The sequence below is a fragment of the Camelus dromedarius genome, chromosome 17 (genome assembly GCF_036321535.1).
Source record: "Camelus dromedarius isolate mCamDro1 chromosome 17, mCamDro1.pat, whole genome shotgun sequence".
Classification (NCBI taxonomy): Eukaryota; Metazoa; Chordata; class Mammalia; order Artiodactyla; family Camelidae; genus Camelus; species Camelus dromedarius.
The window spans coordinates 20,526,445-20,552,280 of NC_087452.1; the positions used below are offsets into that span (position 1 = coordinate 20,526,445).

The following is a 25,836-nucleotide window of genomic DNA, read 5'->3' on the forward strand; positions in this document are numbered from 1 at the left end:
CCCTGCCGTGCGCCGCTCAGTGTGCTGTGAGATTCGAGTCTATCGAGTTGATCAGTTCTTTCTCAGAAGGGTTGTGATCTCAGGATGGGAGTTTGTGGAAGGATGGCTCCACGGATAGATGTGTGATAAAGCAGGTATCGCAATGCGTTCATTGTACAATCTAAGTGGTGAGTCCGTGAGTGTTCACTGTGCGTTTCTTTCAGTGTTTCCGTTTTTGAAACTTCCCAAATACAGTGTTGGATCTGATTAAAGGGAAGAGGGTATTTTGAGAGAAAGAGGGCAGGACAGGGAGCGATTTTCCTTTTTGCCTCCAATAAACTCAGGTTTCCTGAGGCGGTTTTCTAATTGAGAATAACTGGACCCTTCCAGGTGCCTGGCACCCCCCTCTCCCCCAGGCTTCTGCGTGGTTCTGAGGACTCAGCCTTGGCCCCCCTGCCTGGGCTTCCCATCAGTCGCTGCATGTGCCCAGCTGTGGCGGGCCCTGGGCCCAGCCCTCTGATGGGAGAAATGGTTAATCCCACTTGGTCATTTTCTTCCCCCATCAGATCAAGGCAGGTTGTGCTGGGCACTTAGTCATCCTCTGGGTAAATTTCCACGAGCGATGATTAGAAACACACTTGGAGTTGGAACCATAAAAAATGCACAATGGAAGCCAGTGGTGCTGGGATGGCTGGAGGCGGCTGCCCGGACGGCCGTTCTGTTAGCAGTTGACAAGGCTGCACTTCTAGTTGGAAGAGCATCAGGAGTCTGCAGGGCCTTGGGGTCACCGCCAGACCCCCGTCGAGTCATTCCAGCTGGCCCTGGTCTTGGAGGGAACGTGTGTGTGGAGGGGAGGTCAGGGCCCTCACGGTTTGCCTCCGTTTCTCTCCGGATAATCCTAACTCATTCTTTAGGACAGCCTCTTCCCCTCAAGTACCAACTGCCTTCTGAGGTCGGGACCCCTCTGTTGGAGGAGTTTCAGGTAGGAGGTTGGAGGTTCTCCAGGGAGCTCGGCCCCACACATACCCTGAATGTGTGATATGAAGCTTAACCCTTTCCGTGCACACTACTGGTCATGGATAAATGTCAGATTTGTTTTCCCCAGTTTGTTCTGTGGTTCAAAGGAAATATGTCCCTGTCCCCAGCAGAAGTGCCTGAAGTCTCACGGGATGGCCCAGCGTCACCTGCTGGACTTGGAGGTGCAGTGCCCAGGCCTTCCTGCAGAAACAGGCAGGCGCATCAGCTGCCCCCTTGCTGGGAAGCTGTAGGTGCTTCTGACAGTGGGAGAGGCCCTTTCCTCTCTTCACTCGGGCACCCTTCCCAGCGCCACCCACAGCCTGTCTGGGAAGCTCTGCACATGCTGCGTGGGACGCGGGTGTTTCATCACCCCGCCTCCGCCTCCTCCAGTGACTCCTCAGCAGAACAGCGTCCCACGTCTCTAAGGACAGACCTACCAGCCCATCAAATAAAAATGCAAAACCTAGCGCTGATTTTAAGGTCTCATGTGGGCAAGCATCCCAGTTATAATGGCTCTGAGCTCAGTTATTCAGTCTTTGAGAAAGCACTTTCCACAATGATTTTAATGGATGAAAATGCCCCGCCCATCTGGGAACGGTGAGAAACAGGAGGGAAGAGCAGATCGTGTATGTAAGTTCGTCAGCTGCGGGGCCTGTGCCGTCCAGTGCATGGCCTGGCCCGGGACCAGTTCGACGGGTTCTGTACTCAGTAGACGAAGGCCAGAGCATGAGAGAAGAAAACAGGACACGGGCCTGAGGAAGGTGGTGGGTGGAGGAGCTGTTGCTATAGCATCAGCCGGCGGGAACTTTGTGGAATTTCTAAGCATCCCAGCGCCCCGCTTTATCCCCACGTACCAGAGACAGTTTATTCCAGGGAAGCCCATGCAGTGACTCCTGTCTCCGTCTCCATCCTCGTCGCGGGCTGCCCTCCCTTCTGCAGCCCCCGGCCGGAGGTCTTCCAGGAACAGGGCCGCTGTGCTCCTCGGCTGACTTATCTTCGAGTGACTCCTCGGGAAGGAATGTCCGCTGAGATGGCGATTCCGATTTCTGTTGAAAAAGCTTATCCTCAGTTGTTGAGAAATGAAAAAGAAAATATCCTCTGTTTTGGTTGGAGCCTCCCAGAACCCAAGTTGTGCGTTCTCATGCTCCCTGGGCAGCGGCAATTAACTAACGAGCACTATTTAGGGAGCAGGGCCGGATTCTGCGGGCCTTGTGAGCAGTGCTGGTGTGGACAGACAGGGATACATACGCGCATGCACGCACGCACGCGGGCGAGCTTACATCTGGAAGTAAGAAAACACAAAGCTTTGCCAAATAGAAGTATGACAGCCATGGGGAAAAAGAGCCCTTCTCAGGACTCGTTTCAGAATTTAGACCAGAGTCTGAGCGGAGAAGCTCCAAGCGTATATCAGGAGGATGGGAAACGGTGGGTGCTCCTCATGTGTGGCGGGGTCAGAGGCCGGAAGACGACGTCTGGGGCCCGTGAGAGCAGCGGCTGGCTGAGCGCGTGTGCGAACCCTGGGTTGTGGCTACTTGAGGTGTGGTGGCTCGTTAGACATGCAGACCCTGACCTGCTGGGCCAGAGCTGCCTGTCATCACAGCCTCCAGGTAGATTGTACGTACTCCTCTTGGTCCCCAGGGAGGAACCGGGACAAAAATCATCTCCCCTTCGAGCTTGCTGATGTTCACGACAGAAGCCGGTCGAAAGCGATGGATCACTCCGGACCCTGCAGGGGGAAATATCCCTTCTTTGTGGTCATGCCTCACGCACCCCTTCTGTTTTGCTTTCAGCCACATCAGCAGTGATAGCTTCCTGTGTGACTGCCAGCTGAAGTGGCTGCCCCCGTGGCTGCTGGGCAGGATGCTGCAGGGCTTCGTGACGGCCACCTGCGCCCACCCAGAGTCGCTGAAGGGCCAGAGCATCTTCTCTGTGCCACCAGACAGTTTCGTGTGCGGTAAGACGGTCGTTGTGATTTCTAACTTTTTTTCACCAAGGGCAAGGAGGCCAGGAGGAGCTCTTCGTTATGGGAGTGATTCCTGTGATCAGAGTCAACCCCAACCCATGGTTACCAATCAGCCGCTGGATGCAATTTATTTCCCAGTGAAACCACACGGAGTATTTACTGTGCCGTTGCCTCATTATGTGGTTTGTGGAGTGCGTGCGTTTAATCAGGGGGGAGCCTGAGTTGGTTCAGTTACAGGGAGATAGTTGTGTTGTTTCAAGACGGCGCTGGTGCCCGGGTTGAGCTGTGAATTTACTCAGCGTATGAGGCCGGGCCTTTAATGTGTGTTTCTTTCCATCCCCAAGAATGAAAGGTTAAATGCAGGAAAGCACGAGTCTCGGGAGAACAGTTACTATAGTAAAAGAATTCCTTCGTGTTGACTTGCACTCTTGCTGTGTCTTCAAAGCCCTGGAATCTGCACTTACAGCTTTAAATTCTTTTTTTTTTCTTCTGATTGTTGGAATGTGGTGCTTGCCGTGTTTTTGACCAGGGGTGGTCGGGATCCAACTTCAGTTGCAAAGAGCACAGAAAATGGTGAACAGCTGAGCACAGACACACGCGCACACAGGCACTCACTCACACATGGCACGGACGTGCACGACACACGGCTTCATGGTCAGTAAGATGTGCTCAGAGAATGAGATCAATTTAGAGTTGTTGCTGGTTTGTGCTCTAAGCAGGAGCGAGGGGGGCATTCCTAGTCCTGGCCGGAACTGCTGGGCAGGTGGGAGTCCTGCTGCCTTTCGTGCCCCTGGTCTGCCCTAAGCCTTGGGTGTGATGTCCCGAACAGGAGCTCCCCTGGGGTAGGGGAACCCCCTGTGATCCACTTGTTACTTTTGGGGCACAGCAGTAGCCAGTGTGCCTGCCGAAGTCCAGGCACAAGGGCTCCTCTTCCACGTGTCCGCCCACCACCACTTCTGAGAGCAGGCTTGCCTTCCCTTCTCCTGATCCAGTCCAGCAAGAAGCCTTAAAAGTACCGAGCTTTTTCTTACTATTCTTCTCATGGGAACTGTGCCCACAGCCCGCATCCCCCAGGATAGCTGTGCCATCCATGGTTCCTCGGGTTCCTGGCCCCGGGCCGTTCTGCTGCAGTAGAGCTCCCTGAAGTTGAGCCTTCGGCCCCTTCCTGCCACTCAGCTGCCGCAGGGCACGAGCTTTCCCTTTGGATGTGAGCCAAGGCAGGACTTGGGACACGCCGCACCCAGCGTCCTGCCTGTGGCCCTGGCATAGTCTGAACCGCAGCAGCTAGGACACATTGCTCAGACCCACATCCACATTGTCAGTCAGGCTCCCTCCCAAACAGTTACCAAGTACTAACGGGTATCACAGAAACACTTGCGGGAGAAGAGAGTCTGAAGCTCTGGGGGGCTCTCCCACTGCTGCTTTTTTGTAAAATAGAAACAGAACCACTTCACACCTACTAGGACAATCAGAATCAAAAAGTCAGGTACCAACAAGTGTGATGGAGAGAAATCTGAACCCTCATACACTTCAGGTGGGAACGCAACGTGGTGTGTGTCGCTGCTTTGGAAAAGAGTTTGGAAGTATCTCAAACAAGCCCAGAGTGACGGTATGACCCAGCAATTCTACCCTTAGGTAAATCCCCAAGGCATTCGAAAACTTATGTCCACATAAAAACTTGTGCATGAATGTTCATAGCACCATTCATTATACTGGCATTAAGGTGGAAATGATTTAAATGCCCATCAGTTGATAAATGTATAAATAATATCTGGTACAGGCATACAATGGACTGAAAATTACTAGGTCATAAAAGGGAATCAATTGTACAGCATGGATGAACCTTGAAATACAAAGCTAAGTGAAAGTCGTCACAGAAGAGTGTCTGTTACACGATTCCATGCACATGAAATGTCCAGAGTAGGGAAGCCTACAGGGGTAGGACGGAGACTCCTTCCGCCTGGGGAGAGGTGGAGGGAGAAGGGATGACAGCTGAAAGGTACGGTTTCTCTCTGAGGTGATGAAAATGTTCTTGAAAATGACTGTGACGATGGTTGCACATAATTATGAATATAATAAAAGCCATGAAATTGTACATTTTAAATAGGTGAATAGTATTGTAAGGAACTTACATCTCAATAAAGGTGTTTTAAAAAAGAGAAGTGTAATTTACATACCATAAAATTCATTCCTCTAAAGTGTGCAAGTCAGTGTTTTTTAGAATACTGAAAGTTGTGTAACCCTCACTACTGTCTGACTGTGTAACATTTCATCACCCGTGAAAGAAACCCCATTGCCATTAGCAGTCACTCCCTGTTCTTCCCTGGCAGCCTTTCCTCTATGTTACGTGTCTGGTTACCTCTTCTGCACATGTCATGTAAGTGGAATCCTACAGGACAGTCCCTGTGACTAGCCTTGTTCACTTCGTATAATTTTTTTTTTATCATGTAATAGTACTTATTTTTTTAAATGGCTGAATAAATATTCCATTGTATGGGTAGACATCGAGCCATTCGTCAGATGATGGACATTTAGGTTGTTTCCACTCCTGAGTTATAAATAATGTCCTGTGAACGTTCGTGTACAAGTTTGTGTGTAACCTCTTGGGTGTGCACTAGGAATGGAGTTGCTGGGTCATACGGTAACTCTTGGCTGAAGTGTTTGAGGAGCTGCCCTGCTGCCTTCCAGAGTGGCCGCACCGTTTTACATGCCCACCAGCGCGGTGTGAGGAACTCGGTGTCTAGCCATCCGTGTCAGCACTTGTCACTGCCTTTCTAATTCTACCCACACTGTTGGATGTGGAGTCTCCCTGTGGTTTTGAACTGCATTTCCCTAATGACTAATGACCTTGAGCATGTTTTCATATGCTCATTGGGCCTCTGTATATTTGCTTTTGAAAAATGACTATTCAGATCCTCTGCCTGAGTTATAACTGGACCATTAGTCTTTTCATGGTTGAGTTAAAAGAGTGTTTTATATATTACGGATAGATCGGCAGCAGATAAAGTTTGCCAATATTTTCTACCAATCTGTGGAGTTTTTTATCCATTATTTTATTTTATTGACATTTGAAGCAAACGGTTTTTAAATTCTAGGTCCAGTTTCTTTTTTTTTTTCTTTTCTCATTTGTAATTTTGATGTCATACCTAAGAAATTACCAGAGATGAGGTCGGGAAGATTTACACCCATGTTTTCTTCTAAGAGTTTCACGACTTCAGCTTTTATATACTCCTCCAGTTTTGTTCTTGTTGAAGACTTTTTTTTTTTTTTATTGAAGTGTAGTTGGTTTACAATGATACGAGTTTCTGGTGTACAGTACAGTGATTCAGTTATATACACATTATTTTTCATATTCTTTCCACGATGGTTTGCCGTAAGATAATGAATATAGTTCCTTGTGGGAGAGTGTTTTGACTATTCTGGTTCCCTTGCGTGTCCCCATAAACTTGTTGACCAGCCTGTCAGTAACCACAGGTGGGATTAGGGGGGTTACCGTGAACCTCTAGATGACTCTGGGGAGTCCTGCCGTCGTCATGTTGAGTCTCACCAGTCTGTGAACATGTGCTGTCTCTCCGTGGTTTTATAGCTCTTCTTCAGTTTCTCTTAATGAAGGTTTATAGTTTTCATTGTACAGGTCTCACATGTCTTTTGTTAAATGTATTCCTACTTTTTTTCTTTTTTGGTGTTATTTTGGATGGAGTTCATATTTAATTTTTAAATTTTTCATTGCTAGTATATAGATATACAATTGAATTTTATGTTGATTTTTGTATCCTGCAACTCTGCTGAAATCATTTATTAGTTCTAATAGCTTTTCAGTGAATTCCTGAGGATTTTTTAAAATATATGATCATGTCATTTGCAGAAATACAGTTTTCTTCCTTTCCAGTCTCAGTGGTTTTTGTTTATTTTTCTTATCTAATTGCTCTGGCCAGAGCCTCCAGAAGTGTTGAATAGAAGTGATGAGGGCAGACATCCTAGTGGTTTTCCCGATTTTAGGGGAAGAGCATTCAATCTTTCACCATTGAGTATGATGTTAATGTGGGTTTTTCATAGATGACGACTTCTATTGAGTTGAGGAATTTGCCTTGTATGTCTAATTTGTTGAGTATTTTTTCTAATTAAGAAAGGGTGTTGGATTTTGGCAGATGCTTTTTCTGCATCTGTTAAAAGAATCATGGATTTTTTCCCCCTTTATGTTATTGATACGGTGTATGACATTTCTGGATGTTAAAACAACCTTGCAATCTTGGGAAATTTTAAAACTATTTTTACTTATTACATCTACTAAGATTTTCTATTTTTTCTTGAGTCAGCTTTGGTAGTTTGTGTCTTTTTCATAGTTTGTGCATTTCAAGTAGCTTATCTAATTTGTTGGCATGCAGTTGTTCATAGTCTTCCCTGTAACCTGGATTGTTGCTGTACGGTCGGTAGTCACGTCCTCTCTTTGATTCTTCATTTTAGTATGTTGAGTTTTCTGTCCTCCTTTCCCACCATCCCCATTAGCGTCACTACAGGTTCTTCAATTTTGTTGATATTTTCCGAGAAGAGGAACAGAAGAGTTACAAACAAAAAATACACTGTCTTTACATACTTACTCATGTAGTTGCCTTTAATGGTGTGTTTTGTCTCTTTCTGTGGACTTGAGGGTTTTTTTAAGATACAAGTATTGGAAAAATGTATTGAGCTCTTCCTGCAAACTAGGGTCTAAGATAAAGCACGGTACTGAATTATTTCACTTAATACTAATATTAATACTTACAACATCCCTATTAGGCATCATTCTGATTTTACACATGAGAAAATTGAGGGTCAGAGATTGTATGTAGCTTTTTTTTTTCTTTTTTTTTCTTTTTTGGATTTGAGTTATTACGGTGTGTCGTTTCTTTTCAACCTGAAGGATTCCCTTGGGTATTTCTTGTAGGGCAGTCTGGTAGCAATAAATTCTCTCAGGGTTTTTGTTTTTGTTTTTAAATCTGAGAATGTTTTAATTTCTCCTTCATTTCTGAAGAATAGATTTGCTGGGTATAGAATTCTTAGTTATTCTCAGGACTTTGAACATCTCTTCCTACTGCCTTCTCACTTCATGGTTTCTGGAGAGAAATCAGCTGTTAATGTTGTTGAAGATCCCTTGTGTGTGATGAGTTGCTGTTCTTCTGCTGCTTTCGATTCTTTGTTCTTGGCTTTAAAGAATTTGACTATGAAGCCTTTCGGTGTAGATCTTTTGAGTTTATTCTATTTGGAGTTCATTGAGCTTCTTGGATGCGTAGATGTAAATTTTCCATCCAGTTTGGGAAGGTTGAGGCCATTACTGCTTCACATGCTCTGTTCCTTTTCTTCTCCCTGCGCTCCCGTTGTTTGCACGTGACTCTGCCTGAGGCCATCCCACAGGGCCCTGCGGCTCTGCTCACTTTCTTCATTCTTCCCTCTTTGTTTCTGGATAACTTCAGTTGACTTGTCTCAGTTTCCCTGACTCTTCTGCTAGGTCAGTTCAGCTACTGAGCCCCTGTAGTGAATTTTTCATTTCAGTTACTGTACTTCTAAACTCCAAGATTTATATTAGGTTCATTTTTACAATTTTGGCTCTTTATTTGGTGGGAAAGTATTCAAATGAATGCTTTTCCTTTAGACACTTTAATTCTTTGACAATTTAAAGTTTTTTCTGTAGTAAGTACCAGATCTGGACTTTCCTCAAGGACAGTTTCTGTTGAGTGCTTTTTTTTATGTGTGTTCGCATGTTTTGTATTTTTGTGTTGCTGTTGAAAACTGAGTATTTAAAATAATGTGGCAACTCTGGAAATCAGATCCTCCCTGTCCTCCCCTGGGGCTTGTTGTTCTGTTTATTGTTGAAATTTCTTTCGTGACTTTCCTGGACAAATGTTGTAAAATCTGGTTGTGTAGCCACTGAAGTCCCTCTGTGGTCAGCTAATGACCGGACAGAGTCCTTAAATCACTTCAACCAGCGTGTTGGGGATGTGCCATCCCTTCCTGTCTGCACTGATCCTCAGTGAGGGTCAGTCACAGGGAGGAGAGGAGGACCCTCTCTGTGCTTCCCTAGGCATACACCAAGCCCTGCACATGCATGTGGCCTTCTAGGTCCACAGGAACATGTCGGACCTCTTCAAAGGCCACTATTGACATTTCATTCATCTGACATCTTTTTTTGTTTTAAAGCCAGCCTCCTGTTAGTTCCAACTGATATTCCTGCCTCAGTACTGACCGCTGATGGGTTTCATCACATGCCTTGGGGATAGGGCTTCCTCTGCTGAGCAAACTGTGTCAGGTCACATAAACGCAAGCCCTGAAGATGCAGCTTTTGGGGGTGTCCCCAGCCTATCCTGCCCCCGTCAGTGGTTGCTCAGCTGCCCACTTCTCATGCTACTGCAGAACTGGGGAGAGAGGGACGGGACTTGGGATAAGTTACAATGCTGTAACACTCACTTTTCTTCCTGAGATTTGGGTGTTTTCTTGAATCAACACTCCATGGGTTGTTAATAGCCTTTAGTTTTTCTCTAAAATCCTGAAGCAGTTGATAGTGATCAGCTGTGCTGTTGTTTTTATTGCTTTAATGGAGGTGCAGATGTTCTGAAGTCTTTCTCCTGCCGTTCTGGAAGTACTTCATCCTCCACCCCCTTTGGAGGCGAGTCTGTGGATGAGGTCTGTGCAGTCACGGTGGTTGCTGACTTTAATTTTCTTTCCTTTTTATTTTTTAAATTGCAGCTATACGTTGATTTACAATGTTGTCGTAGTTTCTGGTGTACAGCAAAGTGAAATCAGTTATACATCCATATATTCTTTTTCATATTCGTTTCTATCGTAGGCTATTACAAGCTATTAGGTATAGTTCCCTGTGGTAGACGGCAGGACCTTATTATAGTAAAGCCGACTGGAGCCTTCTCGTGGAAAGTGCTGATTGCTGGCCAAGTCCTGGTGGACGTGTTTGGAATCAAGGAGTGTGACCATACAGGGGTCCCTGCTCATGGGTGTATAACTGGATACGGTCAGGGAGCCATGCTGCAGTCCCTCACGGGGTTTGGTGGAGCCGACGATGCGCAGGGTCCCAGCTCAGCATCTGACTCAGTTTCTCATGAGTTTCAACAGCAGCTGGTTCCTGTGTCCTCAGGAGTCCAGGTGACTTAGAGGTGGCTCTTTTCTCCCCAGATGACTTACCAAAGCCCCAGATTATCACCCAGCCGGAGACGACCATGGCCGTGGTGGGCAAGGACATCCGGTTCACGTGCTCGGCCGCCAGCAGCAGCAGCTCCCCGATGACGTTCGCCTGGAAGAAGGACAACGAGGTGCTGGCCAACGCGGACATGGAGAACTTCGCCCACGTCCGCGCTCAGGACGGCGAGGTGATGGAGTACACCACCATCCTGCACCTGCGCCGCGTCACCTTCGGGCACGAGGGCCGCTACCAGTGCGTCATCACCAACCACTTCGGCTCCACCTACTCGCACAAGGCCAGGCTCACCGTGAACGGTAAGCGAGTGCTGTCTCTTTAGTTGGGTGTCAGAGCCCTAGAGAGCCACACTCGTGATTGCCCCGACACCCGTGTGGGAGTGACGGGGCACGCCTGTGTTGTGCGATTGCCTGGGTCAGCCCCAGAACAAGCATTGTAGACTGTAGGGTTATTCTCAGTGGATTCTTTGTTTTGGGTGACTTCTTTAATCCAATTATGTCAAGTGACATTGTAGGCTCAAGCCTTGCACTTTTTTGCACGTATTATCCTACTTAATCCCAGATGTCTGGGGTCCAGAGTCCAAGCCTGCCCTGATCCTGGGGGAGCTGCTGCCTTTTGAGGAGGTGGCACAGCCTTGGGGCCAGAGCCACGGAGGGCAGGGCAGGTGTGCGTGCTGGCCTGATAGCAGAAAGGTCTGTAGGTGTTTGACAAGGATTTTCACTCCGTAACCAGCTTTGGAGCCTGTCGAGGTGGCTGGAGGACTGCTGCTTGTTGTAGGGAGTTTAGGGTAGGAGGAGAGGGGTGAGCGGCTTGAGCAGTTGGCCCACCACCCCACTAACCTAACAAGATTCTCTTGATTATTAAACTATAATTAAAAGTGATGCAGCCACCGTGATCTTTAAGCCCTTACAGATCACACACACACAAAACCCAATTTTTTTTTTTTTTAACCGCACTTTGGCTGGTGGTCTTGGTTTATTCTGAAGGTGTCCTCACTGTTTCTCACAACCTCCGGGCCCTGTTAGACTCTCCACTAAAGCACTCCTGCGTGCACCTGGAGTGACACGGATTCCCGTGTCAGGGAACATCAGGAGAAACACGCTGGCGGAATGCTTTCAGCTCAGGAGAGTGCAGTGATGTGGGTCTAGCCCCATCTCTCCTCCACGGGTTTTTCCCAGGAAGGAAGAGGCAGCCCATTGCTTTCCCCAGGGTGAAGGCCCGTCACCCTGCCCTCTATCACTGCATCTTGCAGGAGCAGACTTTCTGTCTCCCAGGCGCTCCCATGGTGGTGAAGGCAGGCAAGCATCCGTTCCTGGCGCTTAGGGGTCCTCCTGTTCAGACTGACCGCCACGTGAGGGACAGCAGGGGACCGTTTCAGGGAAGCTTTACACCTGAGGGGGTCAGAGCCAGCCTGGCCTGCGCAGTGGCAGGGGCTGATGAAGGCGGCGCCTGTGCCAGGGAGAAGCTGGGCGGCCCTTGGAAAGCTTTGCTCCTGATTCAAAGGGGCCAGTTAGTGGTTCTAGGCCGACAGTGACGAGAAGGGTGGTGAGGGAGGGGGGAAGGTCGGCTTGCTGGAAGACACCCCTGGCCTTCCACCATCTCCACCGTGCGTGTGTGTGTGTGTGTGTGTGTGTTGCAGTGTTGCCGTCATTCACCAAAATGCCCCATGACATTGCCATCCGGACCGGCACCATGGCCCGCCTGGAATGTGCGGCCACCGGCCACCCTAACCCCCAGATCGCCTGGCAGAAGGACGGAGGCACGGATTTCCCCGCCGCCCGCGAGCGCCGCATGCACGTCATGCCGGACGACGACGTGTTCTTCATCACCGACGTGAAAATAGACGACATGGGAGTGTACAGCTGTACCGCCCAGAACTCGGCCGGCTCTGTCTCAGCGAACGCCACCCTGACCGTCTTAGGTTCGGCTGTTGATACGCGGAGTATATGTGCGTGTGTGAGTGTGTGTGTGTGTGTGCATGTGAGGGAGAGATTGCTTACGTGTCGTACGTACCTAGAGGCAAAGTTCTCAAGCTGTTCTGTGAAGCCTGGGGGAGCTGAGTGTGGTGGGCTGTTTCTTTGTTGAACACGTTGGGTTGCTTTCTAGGATTTTCTAACAAGATGCTCTACTTAGGAAAAAAAAAAGGATAGCAGGCTAACGGAGAGAGTCTTCAGAGGGCTTAGATATAAAACCCTCTACATCTCTGCCCCCTAAGTGGGCAGGAGCGGGGTGGGCTAGGTGGGGGACGAACATGGGCCTGTCACAGGGCCGTGTGAGAGCCGTAGGGGCTTCTGTGGCTGGAGGTTAGTTCACCCTCCTTGTTGAAGCCCCCTTGGAACAGTACTGACGTCATTGTGGCAGAAGGTCTCCTGCAAAGCGTGCCCCTCTGCTCTTTCATACGGCATTGCACTCATATGTTGGAATGTCCTTTGGGAGACAAGGCAGATCTCTAGTCGCTGAAGCCCACAGAATAACTGTAAGATCGCCACTGACTTCTTGCAGAAACCCCGTCCCTGGCGGTGCCCTTGGAAGACCGTGTGGTATCCGTGGGAGAAACAGTGGCTCTCCAGTGCAAAGCGACCGGGAGCCCTCCGCCCCGCATCACCTGGCTCAAGGGGGACCGCCCCCTGAGCCTCACCGAGCGGCACCACTACACCCCTGGCAACCAGCTGCTGGTCGTTCAGAACGTGGTGGCGGAAGACGCGGGCCGCTACACCTGCGAGATGTCCAACACCCTGGGCACCGAGCGCGCGCACAGCCAGCTGAGCATCCTGCCCACGCCGGGCTGCAGGAAGGACGGCACCACCGTGGGCATCTTCACCATCGCCGTGGTGTGCAGTGTCGTGCTGACGTCGCTGGTCTGGGTGTGCATCATCTACCAGACCCGGAAGAAGAGTGAGGAGTACAGTGTCACTAACACAGGTGAGCCGCGCCGGGGAGGCAGCAGCCACGTCCAGAGGGCTTTTTGGGAAGGAAGTTCAGTATATTTGGAAGTTGAGAACCCCTGGGAATATGGAGTCCTTTGGGACAGCTGAGGCTTTGGTCTCAGGGACTTATACTCTCTCTTGGGAATTGCACCTTAAAGGGGCATAAGCTCAAATGTAAGAACATTACGACTGCGGTGTTTGGAGGCCTCCCTGGCGGCTGCCCCAGGGTGACTGGCAGTGACCCCGGCCGCCAGCCTCCACCATCTGCCCTCCTCATCTCCGGCCTCTATCTTTTGTTTACTCAGACATCTGACTGCTGCACCCTTTTCTCCCTGGGTGCACGGTAAGGCTGAGCCTGTTGTGGGAAGGCTTCCCCAGTGCAGGCTGCCCACCTTGACACCCGCTCCTGGGCGTCCTATCTCCTTGCAGATGAAACCATCGTGCCACCAGATGTTCCGAGCTACCTGTCTTCTCAGGGGACCCTTTCTGAGCGGCAGGAAACTGCGGTCAGGGCTGAGGGCAGCCGTCAGGCCAACGGGCACGTCGAGAATGATGGTAAGGCTGCAGCGCCTGGGGCGGCGGCTCCTGCCCTGCCGGGGACAGGGGCTCAGCCTCATCCTGAGCGCAGCTGGGGAGCCAGCAGGCTGGTGACCTGAGGCTTCTGTTGGTTTGTTTTTGGACTTTACCCATGCAAGTTGTGCAAGGTTTTAAAGTCCTTGTCTCCCAGGAAGTCCCTCTCCTGGGCTTGGTACCTCCTAGTCAGGATAAGGTAGGACTGGCTGACGTAAGAGCCGCAGACACACTCCAGTTCCTGCTGGAGGAGGGGGAGTGCCCAGAGGCCTGGGGGAGACTGAGCGCTTGCTTGGGGGCAAGTTTCTCCTTACAAAGAACTGCTGTGCACGCTCAGAGGCCTGCCTGCTGGGAAGGCAGGATTAGAAAACGATCCTCGCTGGGCCTCTCGAATCCAGCACTGGAAAGAAAATGGTTTTAAACCATCCCCGCGCTGACAGCCTTGCCCGTTCTCCTCCCTGGGTGCCCAGTGAAGTGCCAAGCCCGGCGTATCTAACTGTGTGGGGCTCTTGTAGGTGTCGGTCCAAGAGATGCAAGCCTGTTTCCAGAGGTGGAAGGTGACAGCCTTATGTGCAGGCAGCCCAGGCTCTGCGCTGGGTTTATGCAGGAGCCATGGAAAGTAATGGAGAAAGCCAACGGGACGGCTGGGCCGGAGAAGATGCCGGGTAGGAGATGCTTCCGTCAGAAGTGCTCTGTCCTTGGAATGAAAATGTGGGCTCCCAGGGTCATCAAATGAAAGGGGAAGGCGTATCTTAATAGTCAGATCTTGGCATTCAACTTACTAACAGGCCTGGTTGTGTCTTAATTCCAGAAGAGGGCCTGTCAGTAATAATGGTGTGATGACAAGCCTTAAGGTTTGTATGTGATTGGCCCAAACGGGAGGGGGAGGAGGAGGAAAACTGATTTTTCCTGAGGAACCTAGGACCCAGCATACTCCCTGAGGTGTGGAGAGAGAAAGCTGAGTGTGGGGAAAGTAAGGTAGCTAGAGAGGCTGTAGGTCAGGGGTGGAACGTAGGCCTAGTGTGTAGGAGGGTGTAGGTTCGATAGGAAAGCAGGAGAGCAGGCCGCGCCCTACTAGGCACATACAAAGAGGGATTTTAGTCACTACATTTGATTTTTCCGATCCACTTCCAGCTGAATTCATCATGAACTTCATGACATTTTCTTGGGGGCAGGGAGGAAATCCTATCATGCCGGGTGTGTGTGTGTGTGTGTGTGTGTGTGTGTGTGTGTGTGTGTGTGTGTGTGTGTGTGTGTGTGTGTGTGTGTGTGTGTGTGTGTGTGTGTGTGTGTGTGTGTGTGTGTGTGTGTGTGTGTGTGTGTGTGTGTGTGTGTGTGTGTGTGTGTGTGTTCATTCGAGATCAGAGCGTATGCTCTGACTGAGGCATTGATCTGAAATGTTTAAACGTGGAAGCTCTCTTCTCCATTAAGGGCTTAGTGTCTGCCCGGTCTTGGGACAGACTCAGGGGACAGAGCTGATGAAAGCCAGACTGAGGCCTCACGACTCTGTAGGGGCGCAGTCTGGTCTCTGCCTGGGACAGAGACTTCAGGGCCCGGAGCTCACCACTGTGTGGCTCTGTCCGCAGAGCGCAGTGGCCCGCGGCTATGCGGTGACTGCAGCCCCGACTCGGACAGTCACTCGAAGGAGCCCGCCATCTGTCCCCCTCCGGCGCCCAGAGACGGTGCGCAGCCTGGGACTCTAAGCAGCCGGAATGACCGCCCACAGCATCTGAGCAGTGGGACTGCCGAGGGCGCCCTCTACCCCAGTAACCATGACAGAATGCCGACAGCCTGCAAGAAAAAGCCAGCAACGCCTCTGGAGGGGAAAGGTGACCAGGCGCTGTCTGGGGAGGAGCCCCTGGCAGCAGGTGGGGAGCGCAGGATGCAGGGTCTGACGTGCCCCCCTCCCTGCCCCCCTTCTAGGCTCCTCCTCTCGGACTTCGGAGTCTGGCTCTCACAGCCGAGCTAGAGACCTCCAGCCTTCCTCTGCGTTGACTCCAGGCAAGCCTGAGCCGCCAGAAGCCGCCTCAGGCTCTCCTGACGTCCCCAGTGAAGGCCAGCACTTACTTCTTTCCAATGGACACCTCCCCCAGGCCTGTGACTCCAGCCCTGAGGCCACGCCACTGACAGGGCAGCCCCCCGGGAAACGGCGCACGCCGCTGCTGTTTGCACCGAAAAGCTAGGCTTCGTCTACCTCGGCTCTTGTCGCGTTGGTCTCTGCAGGAAAGAGGTAGGAGAGGCGGTGCGGAAGCCCGGCTCCAGGCGTCCCCAGTCTCCGCTCCCACGTGCGGCACCGGGAGGGAGATGGACTCGCAGCTGCAGCACAGCAATGCAAGAGGCTATTGTGTACACAAGGCAGAAAAGTATTGCATACCATTGTACATAAGAGTTTTCAGAGATTGCATATATATTATATATCTTTTACAAAGGATATTTTAATCTTTAGTGCATGGTTAACAGAAAAAAAATCGTACAGTTTTGACACTTATTTTTCATACCAGGTTGCTGTTTAATTTCAGAAGTGGGGAATAGTTCTGGTGCCTTAATGCATGGATGGAGTTTCTAGGAGCTACAAACCACATTTGCTTCCAGGAGCCTTTGGTGGGTGGGAGGGAAGGGGAGTCCCTGGATTTGCACTGCACGTCAGGGCGGACCCCCCAGGACAGAGGCTGGGCTGGCGTGGGAAGTGACTCCAGTTGATGTTGCGCATGCGTGGGTGCCCTTGCAGGGAAGGACTGCTCGTAGGGTTAGGTTCTTTCTGGAACAAGCGGAACAGGGGTTGTTAAGCCACCACAAGCAACTGGCTCGAACAAGGAAGCATTGGCTTTCTTCTGTGATAAAAGCAAATGTGGTTTTGTCAGTATCACTCGACTGCCATTTGAGGCTTTTTAATATGATAGAGGCTGCTGGTGTTGGTACCTGTGGATTTTTCAATAGCGATTTTAGTTCTGCCAATATAATTCTTACATTGGCCTTGGGGGGAAAGAAGAGAATCAGAGGCCTTACTGTTCAGGGCTAGCATGTCTCTCCTGAGGATCCAGAGCAGGCCTGTCCTCGTCCTCCCCTCGCACAGGCGGACCCGGGCTAGGACCCTCAAGAGGTCTAGCGCTTGACCTGGGTTCTGGGTCTCATTTGCACTTTTTGGAGACCTGTAGCTAACCATCTCGTGAGTGCCAATGTGTTTACTTCAGGAAGAATTACGTTGAAACAAACACGGTCCTTAAAAATCTCAGAAAGCAAAGTTCCTTTAGCCGAACAGCTGAAGGGGAGGTATTGACTAAATTGCTGTCCAGTGCCGTCACTGTTCCCAAAGGTAAGAAGCACATGTAGAATTTTGTTCTCGACAGTTAACTGATTCTTGTTACTTCCACAAAATATGTGAATTTGCTGCTTCTGAGAGGCAATGTGAAAGAGGGAGTATTACTTTTATGTACAAAGTTATTTATTTATAGAAATTTTGGTACAATGTACATTGAAAAACATGTAAAATATTGAAGTGTCTAACAAATGGCATTGAAGTGTCTTTAATAAAGGTTCATTTATAAAATGTGTGGTAGGGTCCTTCTAACACTTACGTGAACCCGCACTGCTTCAACCCCACTTAAGTGCAGAGATCCCCTTACAAAGGCAGACATTCTTCTGCCTTTAATTACCTTTTTCCCCCCTGAAAAGAAAAAAATGGTTTTAGTCAAAGCAGAATTCTCTCTGTTGCTCCAGGGATGGCACCGTTAGATTCCTGAGGTTTCTTGTTGAATTTCTCTCACACCTGGAGCCTGTTAGCTCAGCACCAAAATGGTGGCCTTCCCTTCTCCTCTCTGTGACTCCCAGTGTCGAGCTTGAAGCTCCAAGGAGCAAACCTTACCGAGGAGAGAGGAGGAAACCACCCTGTTTCCAAGGCCGGCCCCGGCCCTTGCTTAGGGTCTGGAACAGAGCCAGGTGGGCGAGCGAGGGCTCCACCTCCCCCGAGGACCCACCATGCCCACCCTGTCCCTGAGCCATGACTGCTTTCTCTCACACGTGGGCCGCTGGACACTTCTCTGTAAAACAATACAGTTGTGTTTTTAGAGGTGGAATCTGAGGGTAATTGAGAACAGCAGCCTGGCTGCCCAGCAAGAATGCTCGCTATGCACCTGTAGTTCCCTCTTCACACAAGGCTGGAAGCTTATGCAATCGAACTACCCAAGGGGAAAAAACCCCCCCACACCCCCAGCTTTTCCCCTAAGTCTCCTTCCTTTACCCATTCTAGCCTTTCTCTGAAAATTGTAACCACCTCTACCTTTGGCTGAATCCTTCATCACGTGGCAGGAAATGAAAGCTCAGATACAGATCAAACGAAGGCTCTGAAGAGTCTGGACTCAGCGCTGCCACTGATTTATTAAGGGTCTGAGAAAACTGTTCAAAGTACCGCTGAACTCCGCGGACAGGCTGAAGACTCCACTCCCGCTGGCCTGGAGCACGGAAGACAGGTTCTTGGTGTCGTAATCCAAGCAGGACTGGATTTCAGCGCCGTGTTCTGCAGTTCAGATGGCCCAGCAGCTGCTCACCGGAAGGGAGACAGTTCTCACAGCAGGACCCTTTCCTGAAAGAAGGGGCCATCTCTGATTCAGGGCCTCTCTCTGCCAAGTTCCAACAGAAAGCTGCGAGTTTGGTCATAAGCACCAAGAAAGATGAAACCTCCCAGACTGATGGCTGCCATTCGAGGGAAGACACCTGCAAATAATCTAGGAGGGGGGAAGGCAAGAGGAAAGATTTTTTTAATTTTGTGTTAAAAAAGAAAAGGTTAAATTCCAACACCCACAGGTTGCTCAACGCACCATGCTCATTAAACCCCACACAGCACTTAGAATTTGTGTGTTTTTCCTTTCAGAATGGCACTAAATTACTTTCCCAAGTAGACTTGTGGAAGTTGGAGCCCAGCTGTTTTGCTGGCTGAAGGGGCTAAATACCAAAGAGCTGACTGAGCGCCCACAATTACGTCCAGCAATTAGTCAAGTCACAGTAACTCTGTCCCCACAACAGTTCTGTGTAAAACTTTCACACCGTTTTTGGCTTGGAGAGATGAAGTCTACCACACATTCATATGCATGCGCGCGTGTGTGTATAAAGGAGTCGAAGGGCTGAATCCCAGGGAAGGCTGGAGGAGCGGAGGTGGGTGCAGGGAGTTAGAAGATACTCCCCGACCACTCTGCTGCCCCTCCCAGTGACTCACTCAGTCACATTTTATCCCTAGAGACCCACAAAATGTGATGCCACGAAGGGGAAATTGACTGCACAGATTCCTTATTTTCCTTCCCCTCTAATGAAGGATAAGAAGGCGAGTGGGCTCCAGTAGGGAGGGAGGGGAGCAGCGCCTCGTTACTGGTTCTGTCCCCGACTGCCACAGAAGGCCTGTCATCGTCAAAGGTGCATTTCATTGCTCGTTCCCAAAGTTGCAAAGTAAAAGAACAAAGTTACTGGGGGACGCAGACTATGGAGTCATTCTTTAAAACTCTCCCAACAGCAACACACGGGTATTCATTCAAAGATGGTGTTGCTGGTAAGAGAAAACCTGCACAGAACGCCCTCTCCGGTTACACAGATCCTGACAATACACACACGGGAGACCATGCAGCTGGGAGGACAAGGTCGTCCAGGGACCAACACAGGACGGACACACAGAATGTTCTGAAAGAAGCCAGTCGCACAGCCACACGGGTAACATGACGGCACAAACACGGCTGAGCTTCATCCTCAGCTTCATCTGGAGGTAAGGATACCGGAGAGCTTCCCTGCCTGCGTTTCTGTAATAATCAAACCTTTCACCAAGAGTATTACTTTTGTAAGCAGGAAAACAAAAATCACCAAGTCAGAACTAGTGGATTTATTACTGAAAGAGGATTCAGGTCAGATGTAGGGAAGAAAATGCAAAGTGAGGAGGAGATGCCAACAGTACTCGGTGTGGCCTGTACGGTCCGGGAAGAGCCTCCGTGCTCCGCTACAGGGGGGCTCGCCAAGAGAGCGGACAGGAAGAGGAACCCCCGGGGCCAGGTCACAGCGGCCCCGGCTGCCTCCTTCCCGCGTGCCTGCTGGGAGTGGCCAGCCTGCCTCCCCCTGGATGTCGCACCCAGCACTTCTGAGAAAAATGGACTGCTGGAGAGCAGTCTTAGGGGCCCGGATTTTAGTTAACTAATGAAGGATTTAAACCATTAAGTAAGGTACTGTACACACTGAGAATCTCTCTGTTGTCCACATAAAAATTCTGTAGACCAAACTACACTTGTAAGGGAAAAAGTTGTTCAGCTCGGCCTCAAATTGTTTTCGCATGAGGTGGCAGGTCATGGCACAAACCCCACAGTTACTGCTTTGAGACCACTGTGTCCTGGCCCTAGAAAGAGATTCCTCTCCCTGCCCCTACCCTACAGAGGGAAGGAGGTCAGCAGCAGCTGGGCGGGGGCAGACCCCATCTGCCACCGAGCGCCCCCCCAGCCCTCCTCTCGGACGCCGGGACTCGCTTCTACAGCCAGCGTCCTGCTCAGCGCTCACTGCTAATAAGCTCAGCTGCTCCCTGCAAGGGGCAGATGGAAGCAGTTTATGGTTTCACTAGATGACAAGTGAGTCTGTTAACATAATTACAGCCTTAAAGTAGAGTAATTTGTACAGAGAGCGCCCCAACCCAACTCGGAGGCGGAGACGCGTGCTGAGCAGGGGGCCAGGCAGCAGCTAGTCTAGGGAGGGCCTGGTGGAGAGAAAGCAAAGGCCAGCTGACGTGCCAGAGCAAGGAGGAAGGCGCTCCGCAGGCCAGGCAGGCTCCCCATCCGCTCTGGCTCCTGGACTGAGGGAGCGTGCGGTATTTTCATTACAGAGAACCCAGTCTGCCCAAGAGCATGGATTCCAAACCTCACCAGGACGTGGTCCTCTCCCGTGTGAACCAACAGGGAGAGACCCACACATCACCATTTTCATTTATGCCGAGAGCTCAGCACCAGCCCCAGGCGGGTGGGGAGACTACACACCCGGCATCTCAGACACTGTCCACCCGGCAGGATGCTCCGGGGCCGCAGGGGGAGCCCGCAGCGGCTCTGCATGGAAGGCACACAGAGGACGCGGCCAGGGACGCGGGGACCACTGTCTGGGCAGCTGCCCGTGTCTGCAGGGGGTTCTGTTGGTGTCTTCTTATTACAGCCCTCCTGTCAGATCATGTGGTCTTTTATCACACTGTCATCAGCTGCCTGCGATGCTCTGCTGAGCACCCCGCTGTGCATACTACTGAGAGCCCAAGACTTAAGCTTCCGGGAGATAAGCACAACTCCAGACCACCTCTCAGGGCTGACAGCAGGCACAGGGACAGGCCTCTCGGACGCCCCTCCTGTGCCTGGAACTCTGGCACTGCCTGGCTAGGGAGCACCCAGTGACACCAGCACTGGGACGGGGGACATGCAGTTTCACTCATCTCAAAGACACGTCTTCTCCACAAGCTCGCGGTGACCACAGGTCTGCCAACTCTGCCAACCCCACACATCGCCACTTCCTCAGGAAGGGCAGGTAGGCTGCAGCTCCACCTGACGCCACGGGGTCAAGGTCAAGAGCAGAGGTTTGACCAACAGGTGCCAGTGACTCTCGTAAGAACTCTGTCAAAACAGGTAAGAGTGGCATCTGGGAGTCTGGCCGTGTAACCTGCAACCGTGGCCTCACGCAACACCTCTCTGGCCCAGTCACTCTGTGAAGCCCTAAGAATCGGCCCTGCACTTCAGAGCTCATTTCTTCCCCGTCACACCAGTTCTTTGTTCAGTGAGGAACTGGTGTCAAAGTCAACATGCCTCTGCTGTGAGCACCCAGATTCCTATTTCCTCACCAGCTCTTAGCCAGAAATTGCTGGCTCAGGACACAGAAGCTCCCACCCTGCCCCTCCCAGGCTCAGTTACTCCTTCCTGGTAAACCCAGCCCTTCTCTCCAAACCCTCTGTCCCTGAGGTGACCAGAGGTGGCACATTCCACAAAACCACAGAACGGCTCCTATTTTGCCTAGATGATAGCGCCTCCTGCAACACCTTGTCCGGGGCCTGACTGACCTGTGTCGTCCTCCCCAGACTGTCCACTAGGCTGAAATTAAACCTGTCAGATGCACAGAAAACCACAGTCAAGTGAATGAGCGACACGCTGCGGGGAAGACGGGGTGGCGCTGCAGCAGCTCTGCTGTTTCACACCAGGCCTGTCGCTAGGCTCCCCCCACCATCCCCAGGAGGAGGCTGCTGCTCTGCTCTCTCAGGAAAATCCCTGGTAGATGATCCCAAAGCCAGTCGTGCCTTCTGTCCAGATCCCAGCCTTTCCCCAGGTGTACAGGCTCACGTTGGAAAAGCAGTGTTGAAACAGCACTCTGAAGGGGGAGCTCTGCGGGACCTGATGCTAGAGGTCTGAGGCGCTCGGCTGATAGCACAGAACCCTGGGTTTCAAGGGAGGTCTCGTGCACTGTGGCATGTCGAAAGGGGTAACTAGTAACAGTAAAAACTGCCCCCAAACACAAATGCTCGCTCACGTGCTATTCCTGTAATTACACCGGAAGCCGGTTTTCTTCCTGCTGCAGCCCAGAACCCAGCAGCGGCCATACATGTGGACAGCGGGATGGGAATCACCCGGCTAAAATGTGACATCAACTTGACTGCAACGGTACCTCACATAAGCAACATCAAATCTAACGTTTTGTCCAAGAAAAATAAAGACGATCTCAACCAGGACAGAAGCAGAAGGAAGGAATGGTGTTCCTGCGAAGCCGGGCTAAAGGAGGGGGAGCTGGGGAGAAGCGGAGGCAGCTGGGCCTCCCCTCCCGGCCTTACCCTGACAGCCCCTGCGTCCGCCAGACACCGTGCAGGGCGGAGAGGACGTTCCCACTGGCAGTGCTGGAACCGGCCTGCGTGGAGAGACAAAGAGAAAGCCATCACCTTGTGAACCGCCCCCCACCCCAGCTGGCTCTCGGGGACCCGCGGACGCACGGCTGCCCACCACCCTCAGCTAGCACGGAGCTTCACACAGACTGAGGGGTGTCTCGGGGAGCAGGACCTCTGGATCTCACTAGACCAGAAGTCCTTACATTCAAACCCACAAGCAAGCACTGATTTGGACAACTTCCTGCTGGAAGCGGCTTTTCTAGGTTATTTCTCTCACCAATGAGCAGAGCTTACCCGGATAATTCACATCCAACTGTTAAACAGGAAAAAGACTGAAAGCAGTATTGATCTGAGCAGGATGGGGAATAATCAGTATAAACGGTACGATTATGAAACCTGTCTAAGTGGCCAATAAACACATTTAATACAGAGTACTATGCTCAATTTACAACAGGCTTTTCCCTGTTTTACAATTCTGCTCTTATTTGTCTGACTTTTCCACAAGGGTGTGACTTCTTTTTATTGTTTTCATCCAGATGTGTTATAGGTATGGCATTCCCTGAAGTCTAGAGCCAGCTTTTTTGAAACCTATTTTTCTTAACGACATTTTTTTAAAAACAATTTTGAAAAATGTCCTAAGTGATAAAGGCACAGTAAGCGTGGTGGAAGTTCAGAGCCTGGGGCGTACTCGCTGCCTGGCACGAGGCAGACCAAATCCCTCAGAGGTCTGTCACCAGTAAAAACAGAGATGATAGGAAAACCATCACCAGGCAGAGGCTCTACCAGTCTTACCTGCTCACAAAATGTCAATGAAGATGATGTCGAAAAGCTACAACGCTACCCAGACAGCGGCCACAGCGATTCCCGCGGGACCCGCTCTGTCCGGTGGCAGTTTCTTCAGTGCTTCCACAGGCAGCGTAAGGCTGCTAGTTACAGGTGTCACCCTGCTCCTGTTCACTCTACAGACACGCAAGCCCCAGTGCAGACACGAGCATCTGCTGGGTCTGCGTTACGCTATTTTACCACTCACCTTAGCCAACATGATTCTTGTTTTTGCCACGTCCAGAGGCGTGGTGACTGCAGCTGCAAAGCCACCTGTGCGTATAAAAATACCCAGCACACAAGTGAGGTATTGTTTACTGCATTACACGGGGTTTTATAATTTTTCTTTTAGAATTCCTCATAACTCTGCCAAAAATACTTCTGGATCCTTATGTCTACTTGACTGATTCAAGAACGGGATGCACACGTGCAAAACCTGAAGCACGTGCTCCACTGCGTTTGCAGTGAAGCCGAACTGTGCGTGCAGGGTAATGCTTTACACACGCAGGCAAGACAGACAAGAAAAACAAGGCCCCACGATCTATCTTCCTCGCCCTGGAGCCACAGACAAGCCCACATGTGTATGTGGGGGAAACGTCTGTGGTCAGACACCCCCTCCTCAATGTGAGCAACTGCTCCCCGAGTCTCAGGGCTCCACGCCTCTCGTGGGCCACATTCTCTAACCTGACGCCCAAATGCTGCTGTGGGTTCTGCTCTGAGGCCAAACTGGCAAACAGAAACGCGAGTCACTGTAGGGATTCCTGGTGTGAGTCGCCAGATGCTCAGGGTTAAAAGAGTAAACTTCTCTGTATTTCCAGGCTTCTGGCAACAGGTGAGTTAGAGGAACAAGATTCCTAAACTTAACTTCTGAATCTTGAGAGTAAGTCTTGATTCAAGCCCACACTCTTCCTGACAGCTTCTTTCCTATCTTTTCTCTCCTGTCCTTTTTACTTAAATACCATAACTGCCAAACTAGTATTTTTTTTAAATCCACACATTTTAAAGGGGTCCATATCTGCAGAAAGAGGAATGGAGGACTAGCTTTTTTTTTTTAAACAGAAACCACAAGGGCTTTCTAAAGGTTCGGCTTCCACACGCCAGAGTGAAATGGGCAGTTTCCTAAGCACTGAACACAGCGTGTGTGAGATGCGCTTCAGAAACAGCACTTTCCCTCTGAGGTTTGTGGTGTGTGGACAAGAAGGCCATTTGATCTCTGCCAAGTATCTTTCTAAATATGTTGCTGAACTAAGATCATTTAACTGAACCTCCTCCGTTTGGGAACATTTCCTATGACGCTGACTTTTGCAAAGATGTACCCATTTATGCCCTTTATGCTCCATTTTTGCTTACTCGTGAAGAAAACAGACGTTAGGCCTAAGGAGTAAATAACCATATACATGAGTATTAAAGTCCCTTTTCTTTTAGCCACCTGTGTGTTATGAATATGTGACGTTGTCCTCCAAAGTGAAAAGCTGCCTGAGATTCAGAGACTTGCTAAACTCCAAGTATTTTAAAATTCTGTGAACCCAATTCTGAAATCCTACTCTTTTTGGGCTTTTTTAATCACACATTCTGCCCTAAAGAAGTAAATATCCTTTTCATTATAGAAAAGGGTCAGGGAAGACTTCACATCCATAAACATTTTATTGTTTAATCCTTAGGAAGGAAGAAAGGAAAAAAAGGAAAGAATAAACCTGTAATATCTCAAACTTCCACCCCAAATCTGACATTCAGTTTTGTTTCCCTTACTGGCTGCAAGGGTTAGCAGGGCCCTGCCTGAAAGAACTCATCTTCAGAATCACAAAGACCAGGGCTTAACTCCTTGCTCTGCAAGTCGACTGGCCTTCAGTAAGTTCTTATTCTCTAGTTAAAGTCCTATAGGAGACAGGTACTCTCATTGTCCGATGCTGCCAGTGGGGACACTGAGGCTCAGAAGGGCTGAACAAGCCATGGAAGGTTCTACTCAGGGCCCAGCTGAGACGTGAACTTGTCTGACAGCCTCTAGGATCTGATCTCTGGGCCGCTGGGCCCCCTGCTGGCCTCACACAGCGCTGTGACCCAGAGAGTGAGCGAGCACAGGCCAAGCGTCTAGGACTGGGCCTGGCTCACACTAGCGCTCCAAGTAATGAGACAGAGAGGGTGTGAGATTTTCCTTCAAGTCTTCAGCCCAATAGAAAACAGTAGGCACTCAGAAGTGCCTACTGGGTGTCCTGGACAAGTGACTTTAATTTTTGCAGACTGAAGATTTCACACTGTCCCCCTACAATGGAGCTAGGAACACCTGGGCCTCCTTCATGGGCACTCTAGGACTCTGCTGGTATACCCGCTGATTGCTTTATCTCACCTGCACGGGAATCACTGTTCCATTTGAAAGACAGCTTGCCCAGGGCCACACAGACACAAAGTCATGCGTATCTTGGCCCCAAAAGTCGCGCTCTTTTGCTACACGGTGACTCTGATACTTGATTAAGACACATTCAAATTTGTCTGATTGTCAACATTCAGCAGTGCATAC

The 25,836-nt window shown here is 50.3% G+C and overlaps 2 protein-coding genes across 6 annotated transcripts in view; one reads left to right on the plus strand and one right to left on the minus strand.

Moving 5' to 3' along the window:
• LRIG1 (leucine rich repeats and immunoglobulin like domains 1) overlaps positions 1-17,186 on the plus strand; it is a 210,042-nt gene extending 192,856 nt beyond the window's left edge. For all 3 annotated transcript variants that reach the window (XM_064496328.1, XM_031470696.2, XM_064496329.1), the window contains 8 exons: positions 2,787-2,950; positions 10,121-10,441; positions 11,782-12,063; positions 12,645-13,064; positions 13,499-13,624; positions 14,155-14,304; positions 15,226-15,468; positions 15,563-17,186. In XM_064496328.1, coding sequence (XP_064352398.1) covers positions 2,787-2,950; positions 10,121-10,441; positions 11,782-12,063; positions 12,645-13,064; positions 13,499-13,624; positions 14,155-14,304; positions 15,226-15,468; positions 15,563-15,822 — 1,966 coding nt within the window. In that variant the 3' untranslated portion in view covers positions 15,823-17,186. The remainder of the gene's footprint in view (positions 1-2,786; positions 2,951-10,120; positions 10,442-11,781; positions 12,064-12,644; positions 13,065-13,498; positions 13,625-14,154; positions 14,305-15,225; positions 15,469-15,562) is intronic.
• Positions 17,187-17,980: 794 nt separating this feature from the next.
• Positions 17,981-25,836, minus strand: part of SLC25A26 (solute carrier family 25 member 26) — a 113,154-nt gene continuing 105,298 nt past the window's right edge. For all 3 annotated transcript variants that reach the window (XM_010987376.3, XM_010987374.3, XM_010987375.3), the window contains 3 exons: positions 23,530-23,594; positions 22,449-22,522; positions 17,981-18,360 (listed from right to left, as the gene is read on the minus strand). In XM_010987376.3, coding sequence (XP_010985678.1) covers positions 18,243-18,360; positions 22,449-22,522; positions 23,530-23,594 — 257 coding nt within the window. In that variant the 3' untranslated portion in view covers positions 17,981-18,242. The remainder of the gene's footprint in view (positions 18,361-22,448; positions 22,523-23,529; positions 23,595-25,836) is intronic.